Source organism: Dipteris shenzhenensis, chromosome 20 (genome assembly GCF_047967505.1).
Source record: "Dipteris shenzhenensis isolate YYH24624 ecotype China chromosome 20, Dip_SZ_1.0, whole genome shotgun sequence".
Taxonomy (NCBI): domain Eukaryota; kingdom Viridiplantae; phylum Streptophyta; class Polypodiopsida; order Gleicheniales; family Dipteridaceae; genus Dipteris; species Dipteris shenzhenensis.
The window spans coordinates 14,937,442-14,950,395 of NC_141615.1; the positions used below are offsets into that span (position 1 = coordinate 14,937,442).

General features: G+C 38.6%; 2 protein-coding genes across 2 annotated transcripts in view; both read left to right on the plus strand.

Moving 5' to 3' along the window:
• Positions 1 to 12,527, plus strand: part of LOC147889332 (NADPH:quinone oxidoreductase-like) — a 70,868-nt gene extending 58,341 nt beyond the window's left edge. The window contains exon 4 of the mRNA XM_087391948.1: positions 12,443 to 12,527. The gene's annotated coding sequence lies outside the window, so the exon portion shown is untranslated. The remainder of the gene's footprint in view (positions 1 to 12,442) is intronic.
• Positions 5,385 to 6,375, plus strand: LOC147889333 (NADPH:quinone oxidoreductase-like). Its single transcript, XM_087391933.1, has 3 exons — positions 5,385 to 5,519; positions 5,630 to 5,821; positions 5,932 to 6,375. Exons 1-3 carry the CDS (start codon positions 5,441 to 5,443, stop codon positions 6,234 to 6,236), a joined length of 576 nt encoding a protein of 191 aa, XP_087248059.1. The 5' UTR covers positions 5,385 to 5,440; the 3' UTR covers positions 6,237 to 6,375.
• Positions 12,528 to 12,954: the final 427 nt, after the last annotated feature.

Here is a 12,954-nt window from a genome sequence, read left to right on the forward strand (position 1 = left end):
GTTGTGGTTGTAGTTAAGAAGAGAGAGGGGGGGGAGGGGAGATAAAGGAAAGGGGGAGGGATGGGCACATGGGTAAGGTGGCATGGAGAAGGGAGGGGAGGGGAGTTGGAACATATATTCGTTATCATAATGGAGAACGTAGAGGGGGAACTTATAAGGTATGCAAAGAGGAGTGCAAGGAGGAGAGAGAGGATGAGGAATGTGAAAGTTATGTTCATCTACTAAATGTAAAGGGGAAGGGAGAGCATGTGGGAAATTTGTTTATTTTCAAAGTGTATAATTTGACAGATTTGACCTCATATTTGGATTCCTCGTCGAATTCCGGTCATTTTGAGTACCAACATGACCATATTCCGATAAAATTTGAAAAAAATGGTATTTTTGTTATTTTGGCCTGTTTTGGGCCTATTTTGAGTTTGCGCTAGATGACAAAAATACCATTTTTTCAATTTTTATCGGAATATGGTCATGTTGGTACTCAAAATGACCGGAATTCAACGAGGAATCCAAATATGAGGTCAAAAGTTTCAAATTATACAGTTTTAAAATGTACATATCTCCCATAGTTCCTCCCTTCTACTTTGAATATGGACATATCTTCCATAATTTTTTGCCTCTTACTTCCACTCATATCCGCCCCCCCCTTGTGCATAGTATATACTCTTCCACCCCTCCCACATGCTATGAAAATGAACATATCCTATATTCTCTCCCCCTCTTTCTAACCTCCCCATCTTTCTTATAACAAAAACATGTATGGATTTCTAAAAAAAGCTCGCAAAAACAAAGGAAATTGTAAAAAAGCTCACATTAAAAAGCTCGCCAAAAGATTTCCCCCCCCTTTTGAGACCCCAATTCTTCCCTAATGTTGAGGCAGAGTTCATCACTTGCTCTGCTACAAGGTAGCCCAACACATGCTGAGTCATTCCAGCTCGAAATTCGGTGTTGTCCTCCTGCGTGGCAATCAAACGGTCTAGGAGCATGGCCGCTCGATCCACATATTGATGCGTCTCACCTTCTGAGGTTTGCCACTGCAGAGGTACACATTCTCCAGCTCCTCTTCTTTGCCGAAATACTTGATCATAGCTACTGTCAACCTCGACCAACTTTGGCGAACATCTTTGGCCTGCTTCTCATACCACACTTGAGCCAAACCCTCTAGAACTGTGGGAAGAACCAACAACCATCTATCTTCAGTAAGAAAGTTGAGTGAAACACAACGGTGCTTGAAGGCCACAAGATACTCATTTGGATTTTCTTCAACCCGACCATAGAACACAGGAATGTCAGCCATGCTTGGAAAATGGAAAAGAGAGAGGCGAAATGAGGCTTATCTATTGGCAAACGATGGAAAGAGGTAGCTTGAACTGAAAATCAGGTGAAGATACATCCACAAAGCACACATAAGCAGGGTAGGGTGTGACTGGTGTATTGTGAAACGCTATACGGGAAGAATTTTTAACATAGAATAGCTCATAGACAATCTTAAAAGGGCCAATCCTTATTGATAGAGGCATGATATTGCATCCATCTTTACAGGCGAGGGTTAGAGACACGGTGTTGCATGAGGTTGTTCATCAAGGCAAACAAGAATGCCATGACAAATGTTAACAGTTGGAGAGCTTGCACATCACCTTCAGCTTCTTCTAGTTCTTGTAGTCGCCATGCTATTTCTTCAAGGGGTGTGCAATTTGGCATCCTTCTTTTGAGCAATGTCCTTAAAGACCTTGATGATGTTCCAAAGTCGGTAAACTCATATCAAATATGCACAACACTTAGTTTCATGATGACCACAACCTTTGCATTCTTTACAAATGATCACCCAATCAGCAACTAAATTTTGAGCTCAAGGGATATGCTGAATTTTTACCTCTTCAAATTGTTTGCAAAGTTCCAATGCTTGTTGATATCGTGGAACCAAGCCTTTGCTCTGCACCTTCCACCTTCCACTAACTTGTTCACACACGAGTTGAGAAGCTCCTCGCACCTCAAGTTGCTTGATGTGATGTTCTTGTGCCTTTTGTAGCCCAAAAATGAGTGCCGAGTACTTAGCTTGGTTGCAAGTACTTGCAGGTGCAGACTTGCTATAACAATATACCTCACCCCCTGATGAAGTGAGCATCACACGCACACCAGCAGCCTTGGTTGAAGGTTTGTATGCTCTGTCAAATTAAACGATCCAAGATGTCATTACACCAAAACTAAAATCCGGACATCCCAGGTTTCTTGGTAGTCCAAGATAGGTAGAAGGAGAGGGTGGGGAGCATTCAATACTTGAGCAAGACTTTCAGCACCAACAAACTTACTATCTTTTGTTGATGGTTTATCTTTCAACCAAAAAGAATTACAATATGAAGCTCAAAATGTGGTGCAAAGGGTTGATTAGGTACAAAGGGATTTCTTGGTTGAAACATCACCAACCATAGCCGAGCCCTAGAAACCTTTGTAGTGAGGTCGAGAAGAAATCATTCAAGATGAGCTTATCCATAGGAATTAACAAGCAGATGCACCAAATCTCACCCCAAGCTTGTGGATCATCCCACCCTTGGAAGAATGACCCCCTTTAATTACCTCTGATGCAGCAAGTAGCTCGATCACCGCACAATGAGTAGAATTGGAATCAAAGCCCTCCCAGTGTATCACTAGTTCTTCATCTTGAACCATCCATGGTGTATCATCCCACTTGTCGTCTCCTCAAGCAATGCATTATACAATCAGTTATTGAAGATCGACATGAAGATCAAGAAAGAGATCCCGCTAATTGGTAATTGTAATGAGCAGAGGACCAAGCACCAAATCCTTGAACCTGTCGAGAAGTGACATAAATATCCACCCTCCTCATGTGGCGTGCGTACTTGAAGCACATGAAGTGAAGTAGTTTTGCTTTTTACAGCAAGAGGAAACTCCCCATGGTTAGAGAGTTACAGTTCATGAGATTTCAACATATAAGCAATATCATTACATTTTAATCACTTCCTATTTGCTAGCCCATTGGTAAGTCTTCCTTTTGTGAATGGGGAGGTCTTGGGTCCAATTCCCACTCTTTAATAAAAGGAGAGGAGAGGAGAAAAGAAAGAGAAGGAGAAGAACAAGAAGAGTATAGGTGGACGCGAGGTCTATTATAGATTTTTTTTGAAAACATGCAGAGATCGCCAAGACGCACGGCATGCACAGGAATCCAGAAGATATGCCCGCGACTAGAAGACGCACGAGAACCCAGAAGACAAGAACTGCAAGCAGAAGACACGCAAACTAGAGGCATAGAAATAGAGAAGTTCTGCAACCGCAGGGATGAGCAGATGTCACAGATTGGAAGCGTGTAAACAGAGAACTGCGCGTAGAAGATGCCGTAGAATTGCACATAGTTGTAGGAGTAACAGGCTGTCGACGGACGGATTGTATGCCACTAGCCGTGGAGACTTAGGCTCAAATCCCAGCAGCCACACCAATTCTATTAACTAGAAAAGAAATCAAGGCATGAGGCTTGACGCTAGGTATGGTAACGATCGAGGGCCATAGAGGAAAAGGGAACATGAGGGGAGAAGCGTTAACATGGGTGGGGAAAAGGGATTAAGAGGGGTGGGAAAGCTTTATTTGAAAGGAAGGATGGGAGGGAAAATCAAAGTACTAGAGCTAGGTGGCTTTACAAGAATGAGTGTGTCCCATCAAGGAATAGCCCCCTCCTTTTATAGCCAAGAGAGGGGTCTCTCCCAATAAATGCATCTTCCCACATGCATGGTGTGTGTGGAAAAATCTCGCATGTGGGCTAGGTGGGTACTCACTCTCAATTGTGTGCGACAACCCTTTGCCTCATTTTTCCACATAAATCAAACCCCATATCCCAAGTCTAAGATACTCCCTTGGTCTCTTCCCAATTTTATAATAAGTTCAAACATCTAGGAGGACAAGTGGAGGGTTGGCACAAGGAGTCTTGCCACCTCATCCTACTTTTCCCATTATTTAACTTGCATTCTTAGACTATCTACACCCCCCCCACATGGGCCTATCCTACATGGAGGGAATAATCCAATATAATATCCATCTCCACCTATTTTATATTACTTCTCCCATGGTCCTTGGGCCATGTCTCACTAAATGGAGGCATGGGACCGCCTAGGTGGAGGGGTAGCACATGGAGAAACCATGCCACCTTAACATTTTATAATATTACTACCATGGATTATGTACAACACACCTTATGGGTCCGCTTACGTGGAAGGGTGGCATATGGTCATGCCCTACCACCTCAACCCTGGGCCCTATGCACACCATATTTTACTCGGGGGGGTCACTATGTATAAACCCTCTATACCACGTGCGTTCAAGGCCTATTTCTAAAATCCCTTATCTGTAAATTTTTCATTAATAAAATGTACCCCTTTTCTATACAAATCTGTAAATTTTTCCCAAAACTATTTTAAATAGTCCCTTATGTATATTAATTTCTGTAAATTTTAGAAATAAAAAATATCCTTCTGTTGAACTCACGTGATAGGGTTACATATGATGAGTGACCCCCCCGAGATATTTTATAATACTATTGCCACACATACAAGCACACACACATATTTATGCCTTTTACCTTGGTCAAATTTATCCATAATTGTGTGTGTGTGTGTGTGTGGAACAGGAAAAGTGTTGCTTCTTGTCCCACTTTTTTGTTTTCTTATTCTTATGTGAAATGTGCTTGTGTGCATGTGCATGCATACGTACTATGTGTGTGTGTGCCCATTCAATTGAACTATAAAATATATGGAGAAGGAAAAGTGTTACTTCTTGTCCCACTTTTTATTTTCTTATGCTTATGTTAAATGTGCCTATGTGTACATGTGCATGCATATGTCCTGTATGTGTGTGTAGAGAGAGTTTGACTCAAGAAACAAATCATCACCATGACACCATCATCTTGTGTAACAACATTGTCCAGCCCCCCATTTGAATATTCTTTGTATCCCATAAACCTTGTATGGCTCTTCTTGTAGGTCTCCAAAAGACACTAAACTAAAGCTCCCTACTCTTTAACTTTTTGAGGCAAAACTCTCTTCGGAGGAAAACACGAAAGTTGTTCGAAACCTATTCCCTTACTAAAAGTTAATTTTTAGTAGCTATGAGTGACTAAAACTTGTCCCAAAGCTATTCCAAAGCTACTAAAATACGCTTTTAAAATTCCATGGCTACTGCCAAAAGTCAATATAGAAGGCAAAACAAAACATAGATATTATAGAGTTTGATACACTTCAGCTTAAATCTTCTCGGGAAAAAAAAAAACAAGCAGTGATATGGAGTTTGCGTGGGGAAGGGTCTTCTTGTGATAGTGTAAGCAACATGCACGACTCTCATATTAAAAGCCTCTCTCCTGGGAATATTTTTGTGTGCTCTAAAAGAAAAGTTATAGTTTGCAAATTTGCCATTCTTATTGATTGTTGCGTTGCATCCATCCATGGCCTCTCCCCTCCGATTCATCGCCATCTCCGGCTCCATCCGAAAATCCTCCACCAACACTGGCCTCCTCCGAGCAGGTAATTTGATCCCTCCCTCCATCGTCTTCGAGATCAGTCCATTTGCTATCCTTGCTCCATCGCTAATCGTTTTGCTCGTTTTTACTGTCGGTTTTGTTGTTGCTGCGCAGCCATTGACATTGCCAACCTTGAGTTCCCGGACCTGCAGATCGAAATCCTCGAAATCGCCCACCTCCCCTTCATGAACACGGATCTCGAGGTCGAAAACAGAGTCCCCGACTCAGTCACGGAGTTCCGTCGCTCGGTGCTCGAAGCCGATGCCGTCCTATTCGCATCGCCCGAGTACAATTACTCCGTCACAGGTATCCTAAGTGATCTGTATCTCCTCTGCCGCGGCCGATGCTGGCCGATATGCTGGTAGGATACGTTTTCTGTGGATCATTCGTTATGCTTATGGCATGCTTTTGCGCAGGTATTCTAAAAAATGCGATCGACTGGGCTTCGCGTCCACCAAACGCCTGGGCGGGTAAACCGGCGGCGATTATAAGCGCCAGCCGAGCTGGGTTCGGAGGTGCGAGAGGCCAGACGCACTTGCGCGACATCGGCGTGTTTATCGATTTGCATTTCATCAACAAACCAGAGGTCTTCGTCAAGATCTTCGAAGGTCCTCCGAAGTTCGACTCGGACGGCAATCTGGAGGACGAAACGCTGCGGGGCCGTGTGAGAGATCTTCTGGCTGCCTTGCGTGCAATGACGCTGAGGCTACGCAGCCATTAAGTTTCACAGTCGCGAGGTCCGATCGACGTCACTATATCCATTCTTCCTCTTCCTCTCTGCTTCCTTCGTTTAATGTGGTTGCCTGTAAACACTGAATTTGAGCTGCTATATACCCATCTCCATTTCTTCTGCTGCTGCTCGGAACACTTAATAGAATTCATCGCTTGCAAACTGTCACAAGGAACTTTTGACTAATGTCTATATAGGAATTTGGTGTTGAACTAGGAAAGTTGAGCATATTTCCTAGTAGAAAGATGGATTTTCTCCTCTTAATCTAGGAAATTCTTTATCCTATATAGACAACCAATGCTATCTAGGAAATTTGACTTGTAATATGGAGAATCAAGTGGATTCTATGTTCTCTATCTAGGAAATGAGGTCCTTTTTTCATAGCAAATTATATTTCCTATATAGATCAGTCAATGCTATCTAGGAAATGTGACATCCTATATGGAGACTCAAATGAATTTTCTATTTTCTATATAGGAAATATGGTTTCTTCTAGGAAATATGTAATTTAATATGAAAAATTAAGTGTTTCCTATATTGGAAATTATAAAGAATGTATCTTTTGTATGTGGTGATTGCAATTAACTACATAGGAGGAGTTTTTTGTGTACTAAGCAAGAATGTTAAATATGCCATATATAAGAATATTATGCTTATGCATGAGCATACGAGAAGGGGGAAAGAGAGAAGAAGAGGTAAAGGAAAGAGGGAAAATGTGAGGTAAAGCAACAAGTGAGGAAAGAAGGTATGTAGAGCAAAATTTTCAATTCAGGATTGAGAGAGTAACAGAATATAAGAAAATTATGTTTAAGGGTGAGGTTTATAAGATTGAAGATAAGGTTATCGTAAAGTCTGAAGAGGATGCAACATTAGTCTCTAGCGTGGGACACTGGAAAGCGTGTATAGCATCGTTTTTTTCCTTTCAGCATAATGGTGACATGCAACTATTCTTTGGAGCACACTACTATAGGCAACGCATTGTTGTTGAAAGAGGATATGAACGATTAGATGTTGATGGCACCACTGGCATGAGTGTCCTACAAAATGCATATTTGCCATACACTTGGAATTGTATAAGGCCAATTAGTTCTTTATTGCATAAGTTTATTCCTCTACAGCATGGAGGTGGTATCATTGCATATGAGACAAAAGATTTAGGGCTGAGAACACGTTTAATCTAGCTTGGTTGCATTGGATGTATTTCTCCTTGGCTAGAGGAGAATGATATTGTTTTATTGAAGCCTTATCTTGCAGATACAATATGTTCATCAAATGATCTCAAGTATGCCGTTGTCAGAGATGTGGATCACATGCTAAATCAAGTTAAAATAGCATGGCTAAAGCTGGTTCACGTTGAGGAAAAGAGATGGAAGGTCTCGATGGAGGATAATGAATGGAAGGATTGGTGGTTTTGTGTGTCTGTCAATGAGACATGGAAAGTTATCAAGACAAAGAACATGGTAGTTCAGGGCAAAGCCAAGATAGTTCCTATCATGTGGCAATCTTAGGCATGTAGCTAGGATACATGAAGTTAACATCATTCAAGGAATTAGAAAACGGATTTGGTACGTATTTGTATTTGATTTCCTTTTACATCTATTTATATTTTGTGTGTTTTTATTTGATACTAACAATAACTAAACTCTTTTATGCTTATGTTGTGCATGATCAAGATGGCTAGCAACAACATGGACATGGCGGTGCTACTAAAGAAAACGATGAGTGAAGATGCAAGTTTCCTTGGACTCATGGATTCCATGGTTAGTTCAATTAAAGGTATGTCATTTTTTTGTTGGATTTATGTTATGCATTTGGAGAAAGAAGGGGTTGAACATATAGAGAAGGTGCTACGTGGTTGATGAATGCATGGCTGCATTTAGAGAAAGAATGGGCTGATTTTGTAAGCATGTATGTTATGCATTTGGAGAAAAAAGGTGGCTGAATTTATAGCATGTATGTTTTTGCCTTTGGATGTAAGGGAGGGGGTTGAATATATGGGAGAAGGGGGCTGAATATATGGGAGAAGGAGGCTGAATTTACAGCATGTATGTTTATGCTTTTGGATGTAAGGGAGGGGGCTGAATTTATGCATTTGGATTTAAGGGAGACGGCTGAATTTACGCATTTGGCTTTAAGGGAGAAGGCTGAATTTTTGGGTGAAGAGAACTATTTTATGAATTTATGGGCTGTATACTGCATTTAGAGAAAGAAAAGGCTACTGCCTTTGGATGTAAGGGAGGGGGCTGAATTTATGGGAGCAAGAGGCTGAATTTATGGCATGTATGTTTATGCATTTGGATGTAAGGGAGGGTGCTGAATTTATGGGAGAAGGGGGTTTAATTTATGGCATGTGTGTAGATCCATTTGGAGAATGCATGTGGCTGACTTTATGGCACTTATGTTATGCACTTAGAGAAAGAAGATGGCTGAATTTCTGGCATTTATGTTTTTGCATTTGGATGTAAGAGAGGGGGCTGAATTTATGGCATGTATGTTTTTGCATTTAGATATGAGAGAGGGGGCTGAATATATGGCATGTATGTTTTTTATATAGGGAAAATGCCTATGGGAGATGAATCAAAGGATGTGTCCTTCAAAGAGAACAAGGAGCATCTCTCTTTGCAAGATAAATCTCAAGTTTTAGGGGCAAGTTTTACACCTACATATGATGAGGTGTTTAAACCACCCAAAATGATCTGTAGGGATAAGAACAAGCTATATGGGAAAGAGCTCATCCTCCACTATTGTCTACACTGATAGCTAGAGTGCTTTGGCCATTGCGCGTAACCCAGTGTTTCAAGTGCTTTAGAGACCGGCATTCTCTATTGTTAGAAAACTACCATCATGTACGAAGGTGGTTCGAGGGAATAGAGACTGTTATAGATCTACGACATAAAAAGAAAGAACAACAGCATATTAAAGGCATCATCCATGAGCGTCATCATGAGATAGTGCCTCTAAAGTTTAGTGGAGTTGAATATAGCTGGAGAGAGGAAGACATATACAGGTGGTGGATCTCCTCAAAGCAGTCTAGCAGGGAATACTCGAAGAAGAGAACCCTTGTAAATAATGTGAGTTGGCCTTTCAATTATGTGATATTTTATAAAACTGTATATTTGTAATATAGATATGATCTAGTCAATGTATTCTATTGTGTTTCAAAGGACGAAATGAGCAAAGTTCAAAGAAATCTGGAGCTTGAAGCAACTAGTCCTTGTATTGACAAGTCTCCACATAATTCAATTTCAAAGAAGGTATGTCCAATACATTTAATGGTTCTCTAGCATGAAGTAAAAATTTGTATTTATTTGCATAATTTGTGCCACTTCTTACTTGGATTATTTAACTCTTTAGTAGTTTATTGGAGATTCTATTTCTATTAGAGAGGAATTTCATGAACAAGGATATTCAACATCTCAGGTTGTTGACGCATTTGAAAGATATGTTTTTTCAAGAAAAAGTAAGAATATCGTATACCAATTGAACTAAGTTCTCATTCCTTTGGATTTCAAAATGATATATAAGAGTCTCGGGGGGGTCACTCATCATATGTAACCCTATCACGTGAGTTCAAAAGAAGGATATTTTTTATTCCTAAAATTTACAGAAATAAATATACATAAGGGACTATTTAAAATAGTTTTGGAAAAAATTTACAGATTTGTATAGAAAAGGGGTACATTTTATTAATGAAAAAATTTACAGATAAGGGATTTGAAATATAGGCCTTGAACGCACGTGATATAGAGGGTTTATACATAGTGACCCCCCCGAGATAAGAGTTTAATAAAATTTTGTATGTCTTTTTGAAACTTTTTAGAGATATATGGAGCCTCAAGCAACTACTCCTTGTATTGACGAGTCTCCACGTAATCCAATTTCAGAGAAGGTATGTTTATATTAATACCTTGAATGGTTTAGTAAAAAATTATACTTTTTCATGTAATTTATGTGAAATCTTACTTGGATTATTTAATTCATTGGCAGTCTATTGGAAATTCAATTTCTATTGGAGGAGAATTTTATGGACAAGGATGTCCAACATCTGAGGTTGTTGAAGCATTTCCAATAAAAGATATGTTTTTAATTTTATAAAGAGTATAAAATGTTTTCTTTAATAAAATCATATGTTCTTTTGTGTAGATAGATAAGTTCATGGCAAAGAGATTCGAAGGGTTTGAGTATTATCACTTTGATCAGGTGTGTAAGTTTCAATCATGAGTTGTCTTCTATTTTGAAAAAGTATTATTAACCATTGAGTTATTCACAATTCATCTAACTTGAATATTTATATCAGGATTCTTATGGTGAAGCGAATGCTGATATGAATGAGATGACATTTTCTAAGATGCTTCATGGTGACATCACTACAAATGAAGATAAGGTATGAATTGCCTTTATCTTTTAGATATGGTTATGGTTGAAGCTATTTTCTTTGATTCAATTGTGATCAGCATCTTCTTTTTAGACAAGTTTTAATTTAATTTTGTCATATTTTTAGGATTCAATATCAAATGTGATTGATTCTACGAATGAAATGTCTAGAAAAAGTGAACGAAAGAGAAAGGTAAAAGTTTTCGTTTATGCAATACCCTTTAAAAGTAAAGCAAGTACTTTGTATGCTTGTATTCTTTACATAATTCTTTCCAATGGCATTAACACTACTTGTTGTTTATCATTCATAGGTGTGAAAAAATGAGAGATCACTTAGAACAGAAGACCATGCAAAGAAGTGATAAATCCCAAGGAAAGAGATGCAAGGTATTCTTATATTTAGAATTTATTTTCTATGATTTGAAGTCTTTATACCTTGATTTTAATCTCAATTTTTTATTTGAATTAGAACTTAAAAGATATTAAAGGTACATAGATGGAGGTGACTACGATTTCAAGCGAGTATAAAAGAGTATGTAACAATCTTTTACATTAGGCTTGATTATTTAAATCATTTGATATTGTCACTTGTTTTGTTATTATGCCCTCAGGTGGATGACATTTCAGAAGAAAATATGGAGACGATACTTTTGAAATACATGGGAGTCCACACAATTCATGATATGTACTTTTCCTTAAAAAGTACATATGTGAAGCTTAAAAAGATGGAGAGTAGCTTCAAACAGTACTCTACAGACATCAAGAAACTAGCCAGTAACATTATGATACGGGACATTGTGCATTGGCTTATTGAAAGTCAAAAAGTTAGATTCATGGAAAAATCTGATGTGCTTAGTTTAGAAGATATAGAGATTTTGATATGACATTTAGCTTGATTCAAATAAGTCTTCAAAGATATTATGTACAACTCTTTTAGCCCTCTTTGATTGTCTTATATTTCTTATAGTAGAAGTTTTTTGCTTTTTCTTTTGAATATTGTAATAACGACTGGACTTTTTATCTTCTTATTATTTGTAGAAATATTAAAGAGAACTCCATAATCTTTTTGATGATTTTGTTGAATCTTAGTGTAGATAATGTGAGTTAAGGTAATTATAGTAACAATTGCTTATTGCTCTAGGTACTTTAAAAGTTCAAATTGCTACATATAAAAATGTGAAACATGAGTGCTTCATTTCTTAAATGATATAACTTAGACAAAATCACTTATTTCGCATTCTCCCTATATAGGGAAATAGAAGATTCTCAATATTGTTTACTAGTTCATAACCAGAAAGTTTGCAAACTATGAAAAATGGGGCATTTCCTAGTTTGTCTTACAAAGAAAAGAGGATTCTCTATATCATTTACTAGACTATAACTAGGAAGTGTGCAAACTAGGGAAAATGGAACATTTCCTAGTTAGACTATGTAGGGAATTACTAATGAATTCACTATCTAGGAAAATTTTCCTATATGGTGAAATTCTCTAATGATTCCCTGCATTGACTTGCATAGGGAATTTTTTGATTGATTCCCTAGATAAGGTAACTAGGAAGTGTTCCATTTTCTCTAGTGGCATTGTTCGAAGCCTCAAAATTGCCTATGGCAGACGTGCTGGCCATAGGTGGAGCGAATGATGCATGCAAGCTCTTCAAGCTGTTCATTTCAAACTAGTAAATGATGTAGAGAATCCTCTTCTTTTCCTATACAGAGAATGTCTCAAAGTACGTAGATTTGGAAAATTTTGCTAAGTACATAGATTTGGCCTGTGAAGGCAAGCATGGAGATCTAGCTAGAATTTCTTAGCAGAATTACTCAAGGTTGTAGTTTTCTGCTATGCGCAGCTTTTTGGGATTAAAAGTCCCCCAAGTTTGTAATCAAGGTCATTTTTTAAGTTCTAACCAACTTCCAATACAAAAAGGCTTTACCTTTTTTACAAACAAGTTGAATTACATTCAATAGGCCTTCCCAAATGTGAAGTTCAATGTTAATTAGAATGCCTCTAAACCAATACTACAGAACTCGGTGGCCTTCCATCACGCTGCATTCTGAAGCCATCTAAAACTATTAATTTCACCTAGAATAATCACCCACATGCACCAATGGAAGAATGCAAAAAATTTTCAAATTACGTAATACAAGAAACCCCAATTTTCCTTTGTCAAAAGGAGAATCCTAACCCACAAGGGGCAAGCCAAAAAAAAGGGTCATGATGAGTGAGGGTGCCTTTTCCACATGAAAGATGGATGGTGGTGTCATTCCAAGAAAATTTTTGTGTGGTGGAAGGTGGATTTTTAGCCCTTTCCGATCATCAACGCTCGTGGGGAGTACA

Excerpts from the sequence above, each read along its gene's own strand:
- LOC147889333 (XM_087391933.1), top strand. The coding sequence starts at position 5,441 with ATGGCCTCTCCCCTCCGATTCATCGCCATCTCCGGCTCCATCCGAAAA. Across the intron at positions 5,520-5,629 it reads CACTGGCCTCCTCCGAGCAG|CCATTGACATTGCCAACCTT; the intron begins GTAATTTGATCC and ends GTTGCTGCGCAG. Across the intron at positions 5,822-5,931 it reads GTACAATTACTCCGTCACAG|GTATTCTAAAAAATGCGATC; the intron begins GTATCCTAAGTG and ends GCTTTTGCGCAG.